The 23,958-nt window shown below is 43.4% G+C and overlaps 1 protein-coding gene across 4 annotated transcripts in view; it reads right to left on the reverse strand.

The window, feature by feature from the left end:
- Positions 1–301: 301 nt before the first annotated feature.
- LOC126474075 (josephin-1) overlaps positions 302–23,958 on the reverse strand; it is a 57,630-nt gene continuing 33,973 nt past the window's right edge. For all 4 annotated transcript variants that reach the window (XM_050101503.1, XM_050101487.1, XM_050101494.1 and 1 more), the window contains 3 exons: positions 10,712–10,929; positions 2,680–2,860; positions 302–953 (listed from right to left, as the gene is read on the reverse strand). In XM_050101503.1, the coding sequence (XP_049957460.1) occupies positions 717–953; positions 2,680–2,860; positions 10,712–10,929 (636 nt within the window). In that variant the 3' untranslated portion in view covers positions 302–716. The remainder of the gene's footprint in view (positions 954–2,679; positions 2,861–10,711; positions 10,930–23,958) is intronic.

The following is a 23,958-nucleotide window of genomic DNA, read 5'->3' on the forward strand; positions in this document are numbered from 1 at the left end:
GACAGACAAAACATAAAACTTCACATGTCAGCATGCTTCAACAATGCGCCATTTGAGTTTCTAGTTAAGGACACACATTCCATTAAATGAAATTCCAGACTGGTTTTAAAATCCACAACAGCAAGCGGCGAATAAGGTAATAGAAAGTATCATCAAAAGACCTGCACCATCAGTTTCCTCTTGTAGTTTGGAACTTGGGTATTTAAACACAGAAAATGCAATTCAGTAATCTCATCAGTTTAATGATATAAATTACAAGATTACTAGAAGTGATTCAATAAATATCTTTTTACTGATTTATTAATTAAATTAATGGCACTTTTTCTGATAAACTTATTTCAACTCATATAAAAATTTCTGCAGTCTCACAAAACAAACTATTCACAAACAAAACCTAGAAACACAAAATAAATATAACTTTAACAAAATTCAACATGTTAATACTGTGATGCCCTGAAGTTTCAATATAAATCTGAGGCATGTTGTAACTGCTAAAACAAACTTAATACCATACGCCACATACTTTTAACACCTTTCTACAACACCCAGTAATAAAAAGATAAAACACATTTGACCAAATTGTACTATGTTCACTCAACCAGCACTTTCATGAGAAAAATTGTGTAATGTTACACTTCTGAACATGAGAACAACAGTAAATATATATTTATCTCTACTCTCAATGAACATCAATTAAGAACCGAACAGTCTTAATGCTATCTCAGTTGTGAAGAGTTAACAGTGTGCATTTCTGAAGTTCTCAACACACAGTTTGCACTTCCATCACTTGCCGATGTGCCAACACCATTTTCACAAATTGAACTGTTTGTCTGACTATTGTCATTGTTCACTTGCCAACTCTGATTTTGTTCCACTTCTGCAACAACCACCACAAAGAGTTCCTTTTCTTTACACTCCAGCTGTTGCTGCAAGTACAGCAATATTTCTGGTGCCTGTTACAAACACAAATGAGAACATCTTAAATAAGATTTGATTCAAAAGGTTGCAGAAAAGAACAAAGCAAAATACATGTTGAAGGAGAGGGGAAAAAGAAGTAATTTTCAACTGAAAACAGGTGAGAAATAAAAACTGAAAGCTACACCTCATAGTCACACTGATAAATTTGCTTATGCATTCTTTGTACTATATACTTCAACAAAACAATATTATGAAGAAAAAAAATCTTTACCCTATAGGGTGTTTGAAGAAGAAGTGATGGATTGTGGCTGTACTGAAGCAACAGTATTGGCAATTATCTCAGTTCGTTTAGAGGAAATCAAATAAAATCTAAATCTTAAATAATGCACAAAAAGTTCTGGTTGAGAATAACGAATTATTTTAGGAATAGAGAAACAACTCACCAAAAGACAGAAGCACTGCACAAGAACAAAATGTACAGAGCTTTGCGTTGCTAGCTTTCAGAATGAAATCCCCTTCTTGAGCTGAGAAAACACACACACACACACACACACACACACACACACACACACACACACACACACACACACACACAGTCTCCCTCTATTGTGCTAATTTGACTGCCAGCTCTTTCATTGTCAGCGAGTGTACACACACTCACTCACATGCATACGCCACTCACAGTGGGCCAAGGAAGAGCTGGCAGTCGAATCGAATGAGCACAATACAGGGAGACATGTGTGTGCATGTGAGTGAGCGTGTGTATATATGTGTGTTTGAGGCATGTTTCTCCTACAGCTTGAGAAAGGAAAATCTAAATCCAGAGAGACAAATCATGACTGACAGTGTCTCAGCTACTGAAAATCCATAATGTTTTGTGGGTTGGAACTGTATGACTTGAGCTTCCATTTGGATAATTTCCAGATTTGCTAATGAGTATTTCAATAAATTTCCAAAATACAGTAGTAAATACAGCTTACTCAAGGCCACTGGGGGAGGGGGGGGGGGGGAGGAGGAGATATAACGAAAGAGATTGCTTGGTTGCATGATTAATGGTAGCCAATATAATGTAACTAGCAATAATTCTTTTCTGATCACGTCTTGCAGAAGGTTCTTACTGTTGGCTCTCCACTCCAAGTCCGGCTTATGAAACTTCAACTACAGTAGGCTGGATAAATAAATTTTCATATAGTATGTAAGTGTATTACAAAAAGATACATTGATCTTTCAGTGTGCAAGCAGCTAAAAATTTTAAAACTCTTACTGAAAGAACCAAATCAACAACCTCAATGAAAGCAAAAAGTGTAAATTTATCTAACATACTCTTGTCATCAAATGACACTTGGCTATGAAATGTATTACTGGTATTAAACATCAGAAGACTAATAAAAACTGTAAATGAATTTAACGTCTTTAATACAGAAATGACCTCATATGGAAAGGGAGCTCTGAAACAATTCATGAAAATTTGTAAGGCTGGGCAAAATTATCAGTGCATTACAGGAACAGAACAATAAATTCTTGTTCGCATTGTACTTAGAGGTCTCGGTTTTGGTAGTCAATATACAGCAGAATAATTAAGATTTAAACAAAAATGTGGCACCATTTGGAATTCTCTGGTGGAAAAGAAGCATTGGTTGTGAAGAAGATGAATGGATACAACTGTAAAGTGAGCAGGGAAAAAACACTTTGCAAATATTTACTGACTACAAAAAAGGACTGTAGGAGGCATGTAATAGGCAATTTCTATTTTCTTAATACCTTTCCAATAAGCTGAGGACACTCAAGTTTAGAATCCAAGTTGTAGTAGCTTCCTTGTATCTCTCTTATAGCCACCCAGTGACGGCGACGGAGTGGGAGTAACACAAATCCCAGTTTGTAGTCACTTGGCACATTTAGTATAAAACCAAGAATGTTATGAAGATTTAAACACTTAGGATCCCTGGGAAAAAAAGAAAATTGTCACATATAATGATACTTCTCTAAATACACATTACACTGTCCATGAAAAAAAAAGGGCTCTGAGCACTATGGGACTTAACTGCTGAGGTCATCAGTCCCCTAGAACTTAGAACTACTTAAACCTAACTAACCTAAGGACATCACACACATCCATGCCCTAGGCAGGATTCGAACCTGCGACCGTAGCGGTCGCGCGGTTCCAGACAGTAGCGCCTAGAACCGCTCGGCCACTCTGGCCGGCCACTATCCATACTGTTTTGCACATTTGTGTTATGCAGATGACAGCAGTAAATACTTATTTTTACTTGACATTATAGCGTATCACCATTAAACTTTATGAAAATGATAGTTCCTTCCTTTATCAGCACTGTCAACAATAGTGATGTTCACTTTATTTCATTTTTAATCAAATTCCAGACAGACACATGAAAAGGGACAGAAATCAGACTTCAATGTTCTGGCGTAACGACAAGCGCTGGCACAAAGATCAAGAACGAAACACAAGAGAAGGTTGTGACACGACATCAACTAATAGTATATGCTGACAAGGGCCGCACCACGACAGGAGCAGCCTGAATCCGAAGAGAATATAAGCACTGCTCCTGCCAGCCTCGGTCAGACAGTGGAAGAATGGATAGCAGATCTGTACTGGAAGACGCGCACTAGAAAAGCCGTGATTTGTGATCCATATGACCTTTTGTGATTAAAGTGCATGAAATTTTGTATATAGCAAGGGACATTAATTATTTGCATGTTACCAATTGCTTGCCACCCAAATGTTAGGTATTGTCAATCTACCTTATTGTAATAAAAAACATTAATATGATCTGCTTGAATAGTTGTTTAGTTATCCGAGAAAGCATTATCCTAGGCACCCTGTAAGACACAAGTGTGCAGGACACCATATCAAACATGGCAATGTATGTAGGTGAAAGACTGTCACCTCTTTTTTAAAGGAATATGTATCGATTCCATACATGAAGACAGAACATTTTATATGTATGTTTCTTTCATACCTGCTGGATGAAACAACTTAACCTTGTGAGCACTTCAGTTTATTTTTATCAATTTTTCCTCATTTTCCTAAGGCAAAAACAACAATGCTGAAAAGATTGAATACTATGAAACAGTATCTTTATAGTAGATGCCTAATGTTGGACACTTCGTGATGATTTCTCTTTTTCCCCTGCATTCACTTACTTTCTACATATTCAGTATAGGGTTTTCTATATATGTTTTCTTTAATGTTTTGGAGCATAGGTTGCAGTACCTGTAAATAATTGCTATTCCAACCTCCACGTTCAACAGACTGAATAATTCACTGGAGCTAAATGATACTTTATGCAATAGTATCACTTTCTACCTCCCCCCACCCTTTTCCTTCTTTTCTACTCAGATATCCCTTAATTTATTAACTCTACAAACAACTCATGCCAGTAAAAATTCTCTTTCAAACAGATAGAAATGGGCCCATTGCGAGACGGGCATGGGGGGGAGCCAGACGGGCATAGGGGTGCGAGACGGGAATGGGGAGGGGTTAAGAGAAGGCGGGAGAAGAGAGGGATGGGAGGGGAGGGAAAAGGGGAAGTGGAGAGGGGAAGCAATGGGGTGGGCGGAGAGGGGGAAGCGATGGGGGGGTGGGAAGGGAGAGAGCGGAGGGGAATGCGAGGGGGGGGTGGGTGGGAAGGGAGAGAGGGGAGGGGGAAGCGATGGGGTGGTGGTGGTGGGAAGGGAGAGAGGGGAGGGGGAAGCGATGGGGTGGTGGTGGTGGGAAGGGAGAGAGGGGAGGGGGAAGTGATGGGGTGGTGGTGGTGGTGGTGGTGGTGGTGGGAAGGGAGAGAGGGGAGGGGGAAGCGATGGGGTGGTGGTGGTGGTGGGAAGGGAGAGAGGGGAGGGGGAAGCGATGGGGTGGTGGTGGTGGTGGTGGGAAGGGAGAGAGGGGAGAGGGAAGCGATGGGGGGTGGGTGGGAAGGGATGGGAGACGGGGGGAAGGGATGGGAGACGGGGGGAAGCGATGGGAGACGGGGGGGGGGGGAGCGATGGGAGATGGGGAGGGGGGGGGAAGCGAAGGGAGACGGGGGGGAAGCGATGGGAGACGGGGGGGGGGAATTGTTGTGATGGGAGACGGGGGGGGGGGAGAATTGTTGCGATGGGAGACGGGAGGGGGGGGGGGGAATTGTTGCGATGGGAGACGGGGCGGGAAGCGTTGCGATGGGAGACGGGGCGGGAAGCGTTGCGATGGGAGACGGGGCGGGAAGCGTTGCGATGGGAGACGGGGGGGAAGCGATGCGATGGGAGACGGGGGGGAAGCGATGCGATGGGAGACGGGGGGGAAGCGATGCGATGGGAGACGGGGGGGAAGCGATGCGATGGGAGACGGGGGGGAAGCGATGCGATGGGAGACGGGGGGGAAGCGATGCGATGGGAGACGGGGGGGAAGCGATGCGATGGGAGACGGGGGGGAAGCGATGCGATGGGAGACGGGGGGGAAGCGATGCGATGGGAGACTGGGGGGAAGCGATGCGATGGGAGACAGGGGGGAAGCGATGCGATGGGAGACAGGGGGGAAGCGATGCGATGGGAGACAGGGGGGAAGCGATGCGATGGGAGACAGGGGGGGGAAGCGATGCGATAGAAGACAGGGGGGGAAGCGATGCGATGGGGGGGAAGCGATGCGATGTGTGACGGAGGGGGGGGGGGGGGAAGCGATGCGATGGGAGACATGGGGGAAGCGATGCGATGGGGGGGAAGCGATGCAATGGGAGGCGGGGGGGGGGGGAGGCGATGCGATGCGAGGCGGGGGGGGGAAGCGATGCGATGGGAGGCGGGGGGGGAGGGGGGGAAGCGATGCGATGGGGGGGAAGCGATGCGATGTGTGACGGAGGGGGGGGGGGGAAGCGATGCGATGGGAGACATGGGGGAAGCGATGCGATGGAGGGGAAGCGATGCGATGGGGGGGAAGCGATGCGATGGGAGGCGGGGGGGGGGGAAGCGATGCGCATGGAGACGGGGGGGGGGGGGGAAGCGATGCGATTGGAGATGGGGGGGGGGAAGCGATGGAAGTGATGCGATTGGAGACGGGGGGGGGGGGAAGCGATGCGATTGGAGATGGGGGGGGGGAAGCGATGGAAGTGATGCGATTGGAGACGGGGGGAAGCGATGCGATTGGAGACGGGGGGGGATGCGATGCGATTGGAGACGGGGTGGGGGGGAAGCGATGCGATTGGAGACGGGGGGGGGGGGGAAGCGATGCGATTGGAGACGGGGGGGGGGAAGCGATGCGATTGGAGACGGGGGGGGGGGGGAAGCGATGCGATTGGAGACGGAGGGGGGGGGGAAGTGATGCGATTGGAGACGGGGGGGGGGGGGGGGGGAAGCGATGCGATTGGAGACGGGGGGGAAGCGATGCGATTGGTGACGGGGGGGAAGCGATGCGATTGGAGACGGGGGGGAAGCGATGCGATTGGAGACGGGGGGGGGGAGGAAGCGATGCGATTGGAGATGGGGGGGGGAAGCGATGCGATTGGAGATGGGGGGGCGAAGCGATGCGATTGGAGATGGGGGGGCGAAGCGATGCGATTGGAGACGGGGGGGAAGCGATGCGATTGGAGACGGGGGGGAAGCGATGCGATTGGAGACGGGGGGGAAGCGATGCGATTGGAGACGGGGGGGAAGCGATGCGATTGGAGACGGGGGGGAAGCGATGCGATTGGAGACGGGGGGGAAGCGATGCGATTGGAGATGGGGGGGGAAGCGATGCGATTGGAGACGGGGGGAAGTGATGGGAGACGGGGGGAAGTGTTGGGGGGAGATGGGAAGGGAGACAAGGGGAAGTGTTGGGGGGAGATGGGAAGGGAGACAGGGGGAAGCAATGGGGGGGGGGGGGGGATTTGGGAAGGCAGAGAGTGGGAAGCGATGGGAAGGGAGATGGGATGGCGAAGAGAGGGAAGCGATGGGGGAGAGAGATGAGATGGCGAAGGGGTGGAGGAGGTGGGGGGGGGGGGTGGGAAGAGAGATGAGATGGCAGGGGGGAGGAGGGGGGGAGAGATGGGATTGCGGAGAGGAGGGAGGAGGTGGGGTGGAGGGGAGCGGGGGAGGGAGAGACGGGGAAAGAGTGCGCTAGAGACAGATAAAAATTGGCTACTTCCATGCTGAATGGGCAGTAAACACAATGCATATTATTGAGCAGATTTTGTTGTTTCTCCCTCATCCTATCTTGTCATCCTTTGTGTTCTGACTGACTTCTTATACTTACTACATGTTGTTTTGTTTTCTTATTCTAGTCCTTTCCTCCCTTGTTTAAAATTTTTCAGTCTTCTGGCTTTGTCAAATTAAATTAAAAAATAGTTTTTGATGATTACCTCCAATTTCCAATTTGAAATGTCAGAAAGGTCAGCAACACTTTATACAGGGTGTTACAAAAAGGTACGGCTAAACTTTCAAGTAACATTCCTCACACACAAATAAAGAAAAGATGTTATGTGGACATGTGTCCGGAAACGCTTAATTTCCTTGTTAGAGCTCATTTTAGTTTCGTCAGTATGTACTGGTACTTCCTCGATTCACCGCCAGTTGGCCCAATTGAAGGAAGGTAATGTTGACTTCGGTGTTTGTGTTGACATGCGACTCATTGCTCTACAGTACTAGCATCAAGCACATCAGTGCGTAGCATCAACAGGTTAGTGTTCATCACGAACATGGTTTTGCAGTCAGTGCAATGTTTACAAATGCAGAGTTGGCAGAAGCCCATTTGACGTATGGATTAGCACGGGGCAACAGCCATGACGCGGTACGTTTGTATCGAGACAGATTTCCAGAATGAAGATGTCCCAACAGGAAGACGTTCAAAGCAATTGATTGGCGTCTGAGGGAGCACGGAACATTCCAGCCTATGACTCGTGACTGTTGAAGACCTAGAACGACGAGGACACCTGCAATGGACGAGGTAAAATTGTAAATTTTCACAACCAACATGTGTGGGCTGACAAGAATCCGCACGCAACTGTGCAATCACGTCATCAACACAGATTTTCTGTGAACGTTTGGGCAGGCATTGTTGGTGATGTCTTGATTGGGCGCCATGTTCTTCCACCTATGCTCAATGGAGCACGTTATCGTGATTTCATACGGGATACTCTACCTGTGCTGCTAGAACATGTGCCTTTACAAGTACGACACAACATGTGGTTCATGCACGATGGAGCTCCTGCACATTTCAGTCGAAGTGTTCGTACGCTTTTCAACTACAGATTCGGTGACCGATGGATTGGTAGAGACGGACCAATTCCATGGCCTCCAAACTCTCATGACCTCAACCCTCTTGACTTTCATTTATGGGGGCATTTGCAAGCTCTTGTCTACGCAACCCTGGTACCAAATGTAGAGACTCTTCATGCTCGTATTGTGGACGGCTGTGATACAATACGCCATTCTCCAGGGCTGCATCAGCGCATCAGGTATTCCATGCGACGGAGGGTGGATGCATGTATCCTCGCTAACGGAGGACATTTTGAACATTTCCTGTAACAAAGTGTTTGAAGTCACGCTGGTACGTTCCGTTGCTGTGTGTTTCCATTCCATGATTAATGTGGTTTGAAGAGAAGTAATAAAATGAGCTCTAAAAGGGAAAGTAAACGTTTCCGGACACATGTCCACATAACATATTTTCTTTCTTTGTGTGTGAGGAATGTTTCCTGAAAGTTTGGCCATACCCTTTTGTAACACCCTGTATAATGTTGTCACCATGAGAAACTTAGTTATCATTTTCCTTTCCTCTTTCATCGCATAAAGGTACTTCTATTTCCAAAAGCAAATTTTTGTGAGTGTGTGTGATCATGGTACTGTTGCCATTTACCAACAAGAAAATCTGACTGATGAATTAATTCCCCCTGACACAGTTTAAAGTGAGAATTACAAAGATAGCCTTGCTTTTTAAAATGTCCTAATTTCTTCACTTCATTTCACTTCCTTTCCGTAAGGATATATCACAGAACTCACAAGTAATTTGGGGATGCTAACTATCTTAGCTGGATGAGGTTGAGTACCAATTACAGCTCTCAGAAGAGAGGATTATGGAAACTACAGAGAAAGTAAACAAGGATGGAAACACTGAGATCTGAATCTCTTCACTTCTGAGTAACTGTCCAAATTTTATCATTGCAAGCTAGTCCTACGCTACCATAACTATAACTGATTGTTAGTATACTTTACATAAGCTGCCTGTAGTGGCTGCTTCTATCTACACAGACAGTGGCCAGTATTTTACATCTAGTTCTGGCAATAGACACATCCAAAAGTGAAAAATGTAATCTTAACTTTTGGCATTATTATTTCCTTCTTCAAGGGGGAAAGACAAATAGGCTGGATAATGTTTGAAAGGAGGGGTGGATCACTCTTACTCCAAGATGAGAAGGGCACCACCTGTTGCAAGGATGAAGGGGAACAATAAAAGGGACCCTGCCTTAGGGAGTAGAAGGTCAAGCAAAGTATATTGGTAAGCACTAGCTTCCATCCAGAGATGATAAAAGGAAAGAGAAAGAGAGATTGAAATTGAAATCCATCTCCATGCCCACACTCAATCCTTGAGTGTATAGCCTGACCATTTGTCAGAGAGTTTAATAAGGTTTGTTCCTAGTTTTCTTATTTGTTATATGGGCTCTCAATTTATTATTTCTGTCTGGTGAGGGCACATTTAAAAACCTTCACACCAAAATGTAGGAAACACACTAAAACCTAAACAAGCTTATAAAGTCTGCATGGGAGTATTCTAGTGTCCTGTACTGTGGTTGGGTGAATCACAGTCCAGATGAAAATGATCACTATTACTAGCAACAAATGCCACAGAATAGTGTGTGTAAGAATTCCAAGATATTTTTCAATATGAATGAATAGTTATATTATTTTAGTTGCATTACCACAGAGAAGAACTTTCTAGGAGAAACCAGAGTTGATGTATGCACAATAAACAGGCAACCTTGTCATCAAATTAATGCTTAAAGCTACTTTTAAGTATGAAACATGGTAAACTGAACTTTATTAGTTTGTCCATATATTGAAATAATTACATATTGCTATCCAACTAAACCTCAAGGAATTTTGCACACCATGTTTCACTTAGTATGTGACTGCCAATGAATCTTGCTGGCATAAATAGGTCACTTATTTGTTTGAAATAGCACAACACAAGTCTTTCTGAGTTTTAAGTCTTAAACTGCTTGCTCTGAACTAGTCACAGGACTGCTCACTATCACCTTGCTGTGTCTGGAACCATTGCATTTGGGCTCTAGACCGGTATGCTTGCGCCATCAGTGTAAACAAATCCCACCCCTTGAAGAGGAATGCTACTAATGCCATGACATTTTCGTTTTTGAAGTCATTTTCATGCTCCACACAATCAAAGGTGTTGTTAGCAGGACACCACAACATGTCAGCACAATAATATTTGTTGTCTCGTTCTCCAAGGACTTTATTTGTGAAGAATCTTTTCTGACAGCCAAATTGTGAAAAGCAATACTGTAAAAAAATGTGTTAGTGTTCTACAGTAGCCAATTTTCTCAAAAGTCTCCCTCTTGAAAAAGTGAAGGTTGGAGATGCTGCAAAACCCAATTGTCAAAAATCTAACGGAAATGTCAGAAAGTGAAGTATTAGTTATAAGAAGGTCATAATAGTTTCTGAACACATACAAACTAATGGCAAACAGTTCAGTAGTAAACTACCACTAACCTAGAGAAGAAAAGGAAAAAAAGAGTTATCCTCATAAAAAAAATGACTAACTATTGTACATTTCATTCTATTAATTGTAATTAATAATTATTCAGTTTAAATTACTTACTTCCTCTTGTCAAACCAGATTGCTTCACAGCCTTTCTTTTGAAGTGCTGCCATTATTACATTTATGTCATAATTCCCAAGTCCAAGGAATGACTTGTGAGGATTTATCCAGTCATTAGGAGACAAAGAGTAACAAATAGTGTCTAATTCAGCTTTGCTGAATGCATTACATTCTTGGAAGAGATTGTTGAGGGCATGTAAAGCACACATTTCTTTAACCTGGAATAAAGAATCATCTTTTCACAACAATAAGTTTAATATATTAGATGCATGCTATTTCTAAAAACTATACTAATTTAATGAAAAGGATAGTTGTTAGTCACCATATAGCGGAGATGCAGAGTCACAGATACACACAACAAAAAGGGCTGTCTGAAAGTGAGCTTTCTGCCAACAAGACCTTTTTTCGAAATTAGACAAAGGACACACACACACACACACACACACACACACACACACACACACACACACACACACACACACAGAGAGAGAGAGAGAGAGAGAGAGAGAGAGAGAGAGAGAGAGGTCAATAGGTACCGTTTCAGATATATCTATGTTTAGTTTGAAAAAGTATGAAGTGGGGAGTGACTCGCTTGTGAATACAGTTTCATTTAATAATATCTCTGGATCAACAAGGGGTTGTGTCATCTACTGTAAGCATATTTGTAAGCTAAAATATGGCAGAGACAGGATTTTCTTTTCTTTTTTAATTTGAAAATCCATGTATGTATACCATTATATCAAGTAAAATAATCCTCAAATATTTTAAATACAATTCATTCATGAGATCCATCCTATGGTTTCTTTGCTGCAAGCATGTTTTAGTAGCATAAGTGCAACTTCTCTTATTATTCATTAAATTTTGTTTGTTACAATTTTGGGTTTTGTTCATTATAAAATAACATTCACTGCTGTCAGTCACATTTTGTCTTTATTTTCTGCATGAAATATTTTGGGAAATAATTCATATTATCAAGTGTGTTTCTCATATATTATGAGATTTCTCAGGTGTGATGTTTGCGATGTGTGGGCTGCTGCATTATTATGTAACTATAGCATTTTTTCTTGTCATCTTAAGTAGAAATTTACATAGTTCACAGTATACATTAAAACCAGAAACAGAGGTAAGCAAATGATCACAAAGGGCAAATGTTGGTAGATACATCAACTGTACGATGATCCTAGCAACATACGAATAGCTTGTAAGTCAGTGGTGACATTGCTGGGGTTGGAGTGGTGCATTTTGCACTTTCACTGCCAAGTTCAATCTTCCTGTCAAACTGACAGAATCTTGGAAAGGCGTTTCCTGTAGGAATGTGTCTTATGATTTTTCCTGTGCTTTTATGTCATCTGTGTGAGCTCTGAATTTGTTGATTTTGCACTTATGACATTGGTGGGGATTTGCTTACCCCCTTCCTCTCTGCCTTGCTGAATAACATCAAACCTTGTGGAAAGAAGTACAGAAGTTTTTCAGTTTATTCAAGTAAGGTTTGATCTATACATGTTTCATTGTGAAAGCATGAGTACTCTGAAATCTGATGTTTTTAATGAGTTTTCTAATAGTCTGTCGTTGCAGCAGTATGGTGTCAGACTCGTCAGAATGTTGACAATATTTTTTGTGTGGTACACAGTTCTGCTTCCCGCTAGCATGACACTGGGCATCACAGTAACACATTAAATGTGATGGCCACTCATCCTCTACAAGCAATACATTTTCGCCCTGGTGGGTGGATCAACAATTGGTATCGCATCTTTGAAACCTCTATGAACAGATTCTTAAATACATGAGTTCCTACACCTGGATTTTGACTTGTAACTAAGTGTTATTTGTGTGTGGCTGTTTAGGATAATTCTGGCTTTGTTCATTGATATGGATTTGAGTTCATGTAACTTTTAGACATAATGTTCACTTTCTACTGTGTTTCACCCATCGACTTGGTATCACAGCACTGACCTACATAATTTGTGTCAGACTATGACAAAACAGTAATGAGAAATTTAAATCTTTAGATGTTATTAACACATCATGGACATGAAATTCATTGAATTGTGGCAGCAGATGCTGATACTGTGACAGGAAATTCAGAGTGTGTGATTTGTTGTAGAAAGAGTTGAATGGCCTGTGGAAGTGGATACCACTACAGCATAATGGACTGTCCGTAGCACCAACACTGCTGATCCATAAATCAGCATTGTCAGCACCTACTATTTCGGCATTTGACAGTTCAAATGAAACCACAAGTACTCCAACAACTTTTGTTATTTTACAAGGCTAATAATATTGCTGATGTTCATGTTGATTCTGCTGCCCAACTCACTGAAGGTACACTATCACCCTCACCACATCTAGATGTGGAAATGGAGGGAAAGTCAAAGAAAAGTCAAAGTCCCAGTCCAGAAAAAAACCATTGTATTCTAGAATCAAATCTCCCACCAGAATGGATCATTATTTCCTGTACAGGGCAAATGGGTATTATAATGTAATGCACCTTATACAGGTATGTGTGATACGTCACAGTCGCATTGGATTTGTCACTCTCTCAATGAATGTTACCTTTAATAAATCTTGCAAATATACGGTCACCTTTCTTGGTAGTTCTTGTGGTCCAACTAATCCGTCCCACATCCATGCACAAACTACTGCTTCTTATGGACTTCATTCCCTGGCAGAATGATGCTGTAAGGGAGTATTAACTGTTCCAAGCTACTAAACGAATTAGACTATTTCATACAAACTCTTCTGTATTTTAACTCTTCCACTCAGTAATAGACAGATACCCAAATCAGGTAGATCACAAAAAGCTTTTTAAATCATCATCTACATAACATGTACATCTGACTCTCAACTCATGCATAAAAGAAGTCCGTAATCATGTCCTCCATTTGCTTGGCATCCCCGTTGACATTGTCTGTGGCCTTTTTTCTCCTAGGAGTTCAGGATATCACTAAGTCTTTGCCCCAAAGCATAAATGGGCCCATATAGCAAGTGTCTTCTCCTACCTCATGTCATGGCTTGCCACTGTCCTTTGCTGCTACTGTTCATGTGCCATCTGCACAAACCACAGATCAGAGCATGCACAGTGGATCCATCTCACTTACTTACTACTTAGTAAGTTATTAGACATCATGATCACCTTAAGCTGTCCCAAAGGCTCATAGTGGAAAAGGATACTCCTTAGATTGCCACGTTACACTACATCTCCATATGGTATGTCTGCCGTGACTACTGTGGTCATGGCATTCTAAAGCTAAACTATGTGCCATAAAAATAATATTGCTGCCCTCTCCTCATACGTTTCCATATTGCTGGAGTAGCAGGATATTAGTGGCTGTCTTTGTTTTTACCTACAATTTACTGCAGGTATCTCTGTACTTTTATGAGGTGTTGTCTGTGAGGAAGGGGGTGCTTTTGTGCTATGTTCTTCTAATGTTAGAGCAATATCTTGTTGCCTTCCTGTTGAACCAGAGGTAAATTTAGCTTTAAGTGTGGATAATGTAACATGTACTATCTTACTAGTACATTAGCAGGTGCAGGTGCAGGTATCTGTTCTAGTCTTTGAAGTATTCAGCTGTGTAGCAACATTAACCTTGGATACCAGTTTTGTCAAAGCCGTGACAAATGAGGCCATACATATGGGATGCTGCATAGGTTTTAACATTCATTTTGCTTTGCTGCAAGAGATTTTTCTGGCAGAAGTGCCTGAATTTTATTCTGTGTGTTATACACTTTTCATTCAATTTAATTAGACAGATAAAAAATCAACTCACCAAGTGGCGGCAGAACACACACAATTAGGCACTTACATAATTAGGCAAACTTTTGGAGCCAGTTGCTCCTTCTTCAGGCAGAAGGGTTGAAGGGGAAGGAAGAGTGGTGAAGGAAAAGGACTGGAGAGGTCTAGGAAAAGGGGCAGATTTTAGGAAAGTCACCCAGAACCACAAGTCACGGTAGACTTACTGGACGGGATAAGAACGAAAGACCCCTTTTCCTAGACCTCTCCAGTCCTTTTCCTTCATCCCTCTTCCTTCCCCTTCAACTCTTCTGCTTTAAAAAAGGAGCCACTGACACCAAAAGCTTGCCTAATTATAAACTTCTTTTATGTGTATGTTTTGCTGCTGCTTGGTGGGAATATTTTTTTTCTATTTAATTAAATTACAGTTCTGGCCATTAAAATTGCTACACCAAGAAGAAATGCAGATGATACACCGGTATTCATTGGACAAATATATTATACTAGAACTGACATGTGATTACATTTTCACGCAATTTGGGTGGATAGATCCTGAGAAATCAGTATCCAGAACAACCACCTCTGGCCGTAATAACGGCCTTGATACGCCTGGGCACTGAGTCAAACAGAGCTTGGATGGTGTGTACAGGTACAGCTGCCCATGCAGCTTCAACACGATACCACAGTTCATCAACAGTAGTGACTGGCATATTGTGACGAGCCAGTTGCTCGGCCACCATTGAACAGACGCTTTCAATTGGTGAGAGATCTGGAGAACGTACTGGCCAGGGCAGCAGTCTAACATTTTCTGTATCCAGAAAGGCCTGTACAGGACCGGCAACATGCAGTCGTGCATTATCCTGCTGAAATGTTGGGTTCCGCAGGGATCGAATAAAGGGTAGAACCACGGATCGTAACACATCTGAAATGTAATGTCCACTGTTCAAAGTGCCGTCAATGCGAACAAGAAGTGACCGAGACGTGTAACCAATGGCACCCCATACCATCACGCGGGGTGATATGCCAGTATGGCGATGACGAATACACACTTCCAATGTGCGTTCAGTGCGATGTCACCAAACAGGGATGTGACCATCATGATGCTGTAAACAGAACCTGGATTTATCCGAAAAAATGACGTTTTGCCACTTGTGCACCCAGGTTCGTCGTTAAGTACACCATCGCAGGCACTCCTGTCTGTGATGCAGTGTCAAGGGTAACCGCAGCCATGGTCTCCAAGCTGATAGTCCATGCTGCTGCAAACGTTGTTGAACTGTTTGTGCAGATGGTTTTTGTCTTGCAAACATCGAGACGTGGCTGCACAATCTGTTACAGGCATGCGGATAAGATGCCTGTCATCTCGACTGCTAGTGACACGAGGCCGTTGGGATCCAGCACGGCGTTCCGTATTACCCTTCTGAACCCACCGATTCTATAAACTGCTAACCGTCATTGGATCTCGACCAATGCAAGCAGCAATGTCGCGATACGATAAACCGCAATCGCGATAGGCTACAATCCAACCTTTAGCAAAGTCGGAAACGTGATGGTATGCATTTCTCCTCCTTACATGAGGCATCACAACAACGTTTCACCAGGCAACGCCGGTCAACTGCTGTTTGTGTATGAGAAATCGGTTGGAAACTTTCCTCATGTCAGCACGTTGTAGGTGTCGCCACCAGCGCCAGCCTAGTGTGAATGCTCTGAAAACCTCATCATTTGCATATCACAGCATCTTCTTCCTGTCGGTTAAATTTCATATCTGTAGCGCGTCATCTTCGTAGTGTAGCAATTTTAATGGCCAGTAGTGTATTTTGTCAAAAACTGATTGTTTTTGTTGTTGCACTTTCCATCCAGTATTCTAAATGGACTACTCATCCAGACAGTTAACACATTTTGGTGTTGACGTGTATGGAAAATTCATCTCATTCTTATAATCCACATTTACTGCAGGAAAGTCTACCATACAATGAACAGTGTACACAAATCTCTACAATTTAAAATGCCTCATTAGATTTGGTAAATACGTTTTCACAGCTTTCAAGGTATCCACTAGTCATGAAGCTCTCCGAATGTAAAAAAGGAAGGAGACAGATCTTCTGTAAGGTAACTACTTATCTATCTGTGATAAACTGATTGCAGTACAATTGTGCCCTCTAACAATTCTTTGGTTTTATTTTATTGGAGTCTCTCTTTGTACGTTGTAAGGTAATAACCCTTAAAATTCATACAAGCTGTAAAGAGTGTATGAAGGTTGATCACTGTGTTCCATAGAATTACTACAAGACGATAATGAAATGCACATCAGTTCCAGCAGGTCGCTGGGTAGCTCTACCAGCTTAATAGAACTTGGGTGTGGCAGGTGGGCCCAGAGGTTGCGCACTTTCTTTTATCAGAGGATTGTGATGTGTTGGGTATTAAGCTGATATGCCTATTCTGTGGACACACAATGCTTCGCCATCACACTGCATACTGGTCACTAACATGTCCAAAGCTTACACACCAGCCCCTGGCTCTAGATCCAAAATTCTCAAAAAACTGAACTCAATCACCAAGATTGAAACTTCAGTAGCCCATACAGTGAAAGATGAACCCTCTAACAGTGGAAGTTGGTTTGGTACAGCTGCTTCTTGTGCCTACCATGCCCAAAAATGCGACACAAATTTTTACACAACTCTATGGCACAATGCCCCAGGGTTGCTGATGGCACACAGAAGGTACATGTACCTTACACAATTGTACAGATGGAGTAAAGAGTTACCTCATTAGAACAAATGTCTTATGGAATACTGGTGGAAAGAATCGAATAAACACAACAAGGGATGTGGACAGTATCAATAATAAAACACTGTACACAGAGTCCACATGGTCAACAAAACCTTATGGTGTGTTTATGCTCCAAACTCGCTGCTTGCTGGCATGGACCAGTGATGAATCAAACCCACTGAGTCTTATTGGCGTATTTAACCTGTACCAACAACTGATGTTACACTGTTTGCTACTATCCTCATCAGACAAAATGATCAAACTGATTAATGTTTCGAGGTGTGACCATTGCCGCTAGTCCTGAAACTTGAGCAGTGGTAGGCTACTTCAACGATACAGTGGCAGTATCATTTTTTTATATAACTGCACACTGTTAATGTGGATTCTTCCACACCATACATCTACATCTCTGCCAACATCCATACTCTGCAAACCATTGTGAAGAGGACGGCAGAGGGTACTTTGCACTGAACTAGTTATTAGAGCTTTTTCCCATTCCTTTCACATACGAAACATGTGATCATTGGTACTGCTCTTCTTTGTAGACATTCAATATCTGCTGATACTCCTATTTGGTAAAGATCCCACACACTTGAGCAATACTCTAGGATGGGTCACATGATTGTTCTCTAGGCAATTTCCTCTGCAGATTGACTGCATTTTCCAGATTCCATTTTCCAAGTATACTGCCAATGAAACCATCATACACAGAAAGTAATGTTGGTTATGACCTTATAAGGCACTTTCCAGAGTGAGAACAAAAAGTGACGACTTTGAACAGGCTCTTACTTCAGCCATTTTTGCATGCACAGCTATCTGAGACCTAAGGCACACACGTCACCACAAGTACTTCTCAATGGATATGATTAGATGTGATACTTTTGGAAATTAGTTTCTGTTTCATCTATTTTATAGTTTTTTTGTTTGTTTTGTTTAATACAACATCAGCACGAAAATCTACAAGCGGCAGTTTTAGTACATGAAGTAGATAGTAGATGCAGAGGAAAGCTAATGAAATATTAGCTCAGAGTGAGGAGGCCTATGAATTGCTCTTTCTCAGGAGTTACGCCAATAACGTAGTGCAATGTAATGATCAGATATGGGCATATTAGTGTGAGTGTGGTCAGTGTACTGCAGCACCGCTGATGGCAGATGAGCGCAAGATGTTGTCACTGTAATAATTGAACAAGGCCAGCGCAATGTTGCGAAGCAGGTTAGCTTCTAGAAACAGTGAATCCAGTGGTACTGTCGACTAGTACAGTAAGGGGCAAGGCACATTTTCACACTGGCAGTGCCAGTAGTATTTTAAGATATGAGACTAGTAATGGCACATATGCACAACAAGTGTGGCACTGCTGACTATAAATACTGGCAATTTTTGTAACAGAATTATTATGAGTCTTGCAGCCAAACCAGGACAAACAGCCTGTGCTGGATGAGGACGCCACATCGCCACATGGACCTGCCAGCAGAGATCACAGGTTCAAAGCCAGGGCACGAGTCCCTCCCCAGACTTAGCACTGGCCGCAATAGGTCATATACAGAAGAGCGGCCGACTCATACCCAGGGAGTGGTGGGTTGCATCCTGTACACATCAGTTGCCATCTGCCACTGGCTGACAAATGTCTCAGGATAGTGGACATCACCCAACGTGATGCCATGGGACAATGCCAGTGGCCATTGTGGCTACAGCAGCATCGAGTTTGCATACCACTGGCACAGATTCCACACAGTCAGCTAACATAACAAGGCCACTGTCACAGTAAAACAAGACCACCGGCGTGGTGTCGTACCATGTCAGCAACATGGAGTGTGCGGGCAGCCAGCCCAGCAGAATTCAGCGGCCAGTCAGCTACCGACCCAGTGTATCAAGCAGCACAGATGCATCAATAAAAGAACTTGTTACATTTGCAGCTGCCATTCTCTGGAGCCTCCTGAACTCCCACCTCACCTCCATCACCCACTCATAACATCCTGGCTCACAGTAGCCCCACCCTGCACCTGGAAGCACTATAGTCTGGCAGCAGAATTTGGTGCATCATCTTCAAACAGCACGGCATCTAGACCATGACCTATGGTGTCAGTAACGTAAAATAAATGATTAATTATTTTGTTATGTTTTGGAGGGTGTAACAGGCATGGAAGAGAGGCACGACTGTCATTTTAATTTTAAGGTTACCTTGTTTAGGCCGAAGGAGCCAACTAACTTACCCGAGTTTAAATTTAATGGTAGAGAGCAGCATTTGGAGCCTTTAAGGTGTATGCAGTGTAAAGTACTTCGGCACTCTCTGATGTGTGCGCAGTCAGTGGCTTTAACCTGTTATACATATCATTGATATATTCATATTGCAAGGCATTGTAGAGTGTCTAGATGGCTCATGATACAATGTTAAGATTAATTTGTAGTGATCTTTAGGAACTGCAATTAATTTTATTTTGTTTTGTTGCTGTATTATTGAGTGTAATGGAGAGTAAAAGTCTCGCAATGACCGAGTTAGAGATGAAAGTTACATCTGAGCTGGAATTAGTAGAGACATTGTTAGAAAAAGTAGTGCAGCTGACAGCAGATAATATGCAGCTACATCGGCAGTTGGCAGTTAGCACTGTTTCAGCCACAATGGCATGAGATGCATCCAGCTACCGCAGGATTGACTGTTCCCTTTTCTGGAAAATCATCTTAAGATGTAAGGTCATTCTTAGAGGACCTTAAAACACTGGCAAAGATGTGTGGTTGGACTGACAGTCAATTGTTGTGGAGAACGAAGTTGCAACTAGTGGGAGAGAGAGAAACATACATGAGGTGTTTGGAAGCATTAAAGAATGCAACAAGCTTTGAACAATTTGAGAAGAGGAAGGGATTTTACAAAGGTGTCAGAAACAGAACAGTGTGATTTATTTTTAGGTAAATCTGAACACTGTGAAGAGGTGTGAGGAAATTGTAGAAAATTTTGCAGATACGATAAGGAAATGTAATAAACACACATATAACTTAGGCCAGAGTGACACAGCAAAATTAGTTTTGTTGCAAGAAGCTGAGCAAAGTAAACTCGAGGCTTTTCTGAGGAGATTGCTATCGGACATGTCAAGGAGGATGCTTATAGGTGCACCAAGCGATCTGTAATCTGCTGTTAGTTTAGCGATGGAATGTGAAGAAACTGATATGTCAACAAGAGATGTGTGATAGATTTTCTGTGAAAATTAAGTGTTACGGGTGTCAGCAGAAAGGGCATTTATGGTGGTAGTGTAGCCAGATACAGGGAAATACAGGGAATGGAAGATATCAGCAGGAGAATTTTGGTACTGGACATACAGTATAGATGAATAGGTGGTAAGAAACATTAAACGCAATAGGAAATCCAAAGTGCACAACACATTTCCATTAAAATCAGATGCAACATATATGTATGCAGAGGTAGAGTGTGCAGTAAGAGGTTTTATAGGAGATAAAGAGCACAAGTTTTTGTTGGACACAGGGTTGCATGTGTCAGTTGCCGGTAAAGACAAAGTGGGTCAAAGGCAATGGAACCCGCCATGCTATAGGCTAAGTGGAGTCGGAAATAATGATGTGAAACTGTTGGGGTTGGCAGATGCATACTTTCTTATAGGGACTGTGAGATTCAAGCAGTGTGCAGAGGGAGTATCTCACGTGATTGAGGACTACAGCATAATCTAGGGGTTAGATTTTTATATCAACATTGTGCTAAAATTGACATCAGAACTTAACTGAATGACATTCCAGTTAGGGGAAGCTATTGCTAGTGCAGAACTGCCATGAGGGGCGTCTAGCATATTGGGCAAATCAGTTGAACTGTGACCAATTGCACTAAGACTTCATTCACATGATTGTGTGCCAAGTAGCACAAGGAAGTCACTTTGGATGAATATGGAGCCAGATTTATCTGTGGGTATGTTATATGCCATCGAGTCTTTGGAGAACAATCTACTTGATCCATCAAGTTTTCTTTTTAAGATAAATGTTTTTCACATATGAGAGAGGTATAGCAGGAGAGCGCTGCCCATAAACAAAGATAATTCTGGCACCACCGTAGTGAAGTAAAAGAAGGGGATGTTAACAACAAGTTTAGATTTTCTGGATGAGGGTGGGTGGTGCACAAGGAATGTGAACCACAAGAAACAACACACCGCATTAAGACTGCATTAAGTAGGGAAGTGGATATATATATATATATATATATATATATATATATATAATATATCTTTAAATATGTCTGCTTGTGTCTGTATATGTGTGGATGGATACGTGTGTGTGTGTGTGTGTGTGTGTGTGTGTGTGTGTGTGTGTGTGTGTATACCCGTCCTTTTTTCCCCCTAAGGTAAGTCTTTCCGCTCCCGGGATTGGAATGACTCCTTACCCTCTCCCTTAAAACCCACATCCTTTCCTCTTTCCCCTCCTTCCCTCTTTCCTGATGAGGCAACAGTTTGTTGCGAAAGCTTGACTTTTGTGTGTATGTTTGTCTTCGTCTGTGTGTCTGTCGACCTGCCAGCACTTTCATTTGGTAAGTCACATCATCTTTGTATATATATATATATATATATATATATATATATATATATATATATATATATATATATATATAAATGATTAATGGAAAATCTCATATAAGATGTGAAACAAATACTAACAGAGAGATAGAGGGGCTGGCCAGTACTTACCTCAGCTCAGTACAGCCGATAGATACACATAAAACAGAACTGAAAATTTACATTCCTAGCTTTCGGAACTTTGTTCCTTCATCAGGGAGGAGAGAGGGGAAAAAAGGGAAGAAGGGAAAGTGGATTCAGTTACTCACAACCCAGGTTATGAAGCAACAGGGAAAGGTAAACAGGGAGGGTAGCAAGGATGGAGGCATGGTTGTCAGAGGGAAGCCAAAGATATTCTACTGTAGGTACTGTGCCAGCTTCAAACCAAAGAGGATGCATACAGAAGTAAAGAGGTATATAGTATAAAGATAAACACAACTATGTAGGATGAAAAGATGCGTGAATGGCTAAAGAGGAAAGGGAAAGAGGAGAAGACTGAAGAGTGAATGGGAGTGAGGTTGTTTAACGTAGGTTCAGTCCAGGGGGATGGCGGGATGAAAGGATGTGTTGGAGTGCAAGTTCCCATCTCCGCAGTTCAGAGGGACTGGTGTTGGGTGGGAGAAGCCAAATGGCACACACGGTGTAGCAGGTTCCTAGGTCCCTAGAATTATGCTGGAGGGCATGCTCCGCTACTGGGTATTGCGCATCTCCTAGGCGGACAGTTCGTCTGTGTCCGTTCATGCGCTCAGCCAGTTTAGTTGTTGTCATGCCGATGTAAAAGGCTGTGCAGTGCAGGCATGTCAGTTGATAAATGACATGTGTAGTTTCACATGTAGCCCTGCCTTGAATTGTGTATGTTTTACCAGTAGCGGGGCTGGAGTAGGTGGTTGTGGGGGGATGCATGGGGCAGGTTTTGCAGCGAGGTCGGTTACAGGGGTAGGAACCGCTGGGTAGAGAAGGTAGTCAGGGAATATTGTAGGGTTTAACAAGGATGTTACGGAGGTTAGGGGGGCGACGAAAGGCAACTCTGGGTGGTGTGGGGAGAATTTTGTCAAGGGATGATCTCATTTCAGGGGTTGACTTGAGAAAGTCATATCCCTGGCGGAGTAATTTGTTGATGTTTTTGAGGCCAGGATAATATTTGGTGACAAGGGGGATGCTTCTGTGTGGTCTGGGGGTAGGAACATTGTTGTTGGACGGGGAGGAATGTATTGCTCGGGAAATCTGTTTGTGGACAAGGTCTGCAGGATAGTTGCGGGAGAGGAAAGCACTGGTCAGGTTATTGGTGTAATTGTTGAGTGATTCACTCAATCTCCCCATCCCAGCACACACCCCACACAGACCAAATCTCAACTATAACCACAGTCAAATGCCACACATCACCAGTCCCAATTCAGTCCTAAACCTCTCATCCAGATCCCTCTCTCCTCCAGAGACATCTGTTCTATCAAAAGGCTTAACCTTTAGCCCCACACCTAAATTCAACCACACTGCCCTGGTTAAAGATCTCCTCTCATTCGCCCGGAACCTCAACTGGAAATATCACTTCACTACCCAAACACAGCCCCCAAAGACTAGACCCAGTGTTGAACCCTGTCTAGAACAGTTCCGACTGCCTTCTCAAAGGGATCCTCCTCCCATCCCCCAAAACCATCCCTTGTAGACATTTCAGGAATTCCTCACATCCAGTGTTGCCTCCCAGTCCTTCTTGAGGACATCCCGACAACCCCCAACATCACCCCAGCTGAATCCCGTGCCATTAAGGAGCTGAAAATAGACTGCTCTATTGTCATCCTCCCGGCGGATAAAGGCTCCACAACTGTCGTACTTGACCGTGTGGAGTATGTGGCAGAAGGACTGCGTCAACTCTCTGACACCTCAACCTACAAAGCTGTTACCCAGGATCCCATTCCCTCCATCCAGACTGAGCTGCAAAAAATCCTAAAAATCCAAGGTCCCTCACAAGGCCTCACAACGGCTTCCATAGACTTACTCACTCCACCTGAGCCACGTACCCCTACCTTCTACCTATTACCCAAAATCCACAAAGAGAACCATCCTGGCCGTCCCATTGTAGCAGGCTTCAAATCCCCAACCGAACGTATCTCAGCTCTGGTAGACCAGCACCTACAACCTATCACCCGCAGACTCCCATCCTACATCAAAGACACAAACCACTTCCTAGAACGCCTCAAATCCATTCCCACTC

Source organism: Schistocerca serialis, chromosome 1, assembly GCF_023864345.2.
Source record: "Schistocerca serialis cubense isolate TAMUIC-IGC-003099 chromosome 1, iqSchSeri2.2, whole genome shotgun sequence".
In the NCBI taxonomy this organism is placed as follows: Eukaryota; Metazoa; Arthropoda; class Insecta; order Orthoptera; family Acrididae; genus Schistocerca; species Schistocerca serialis.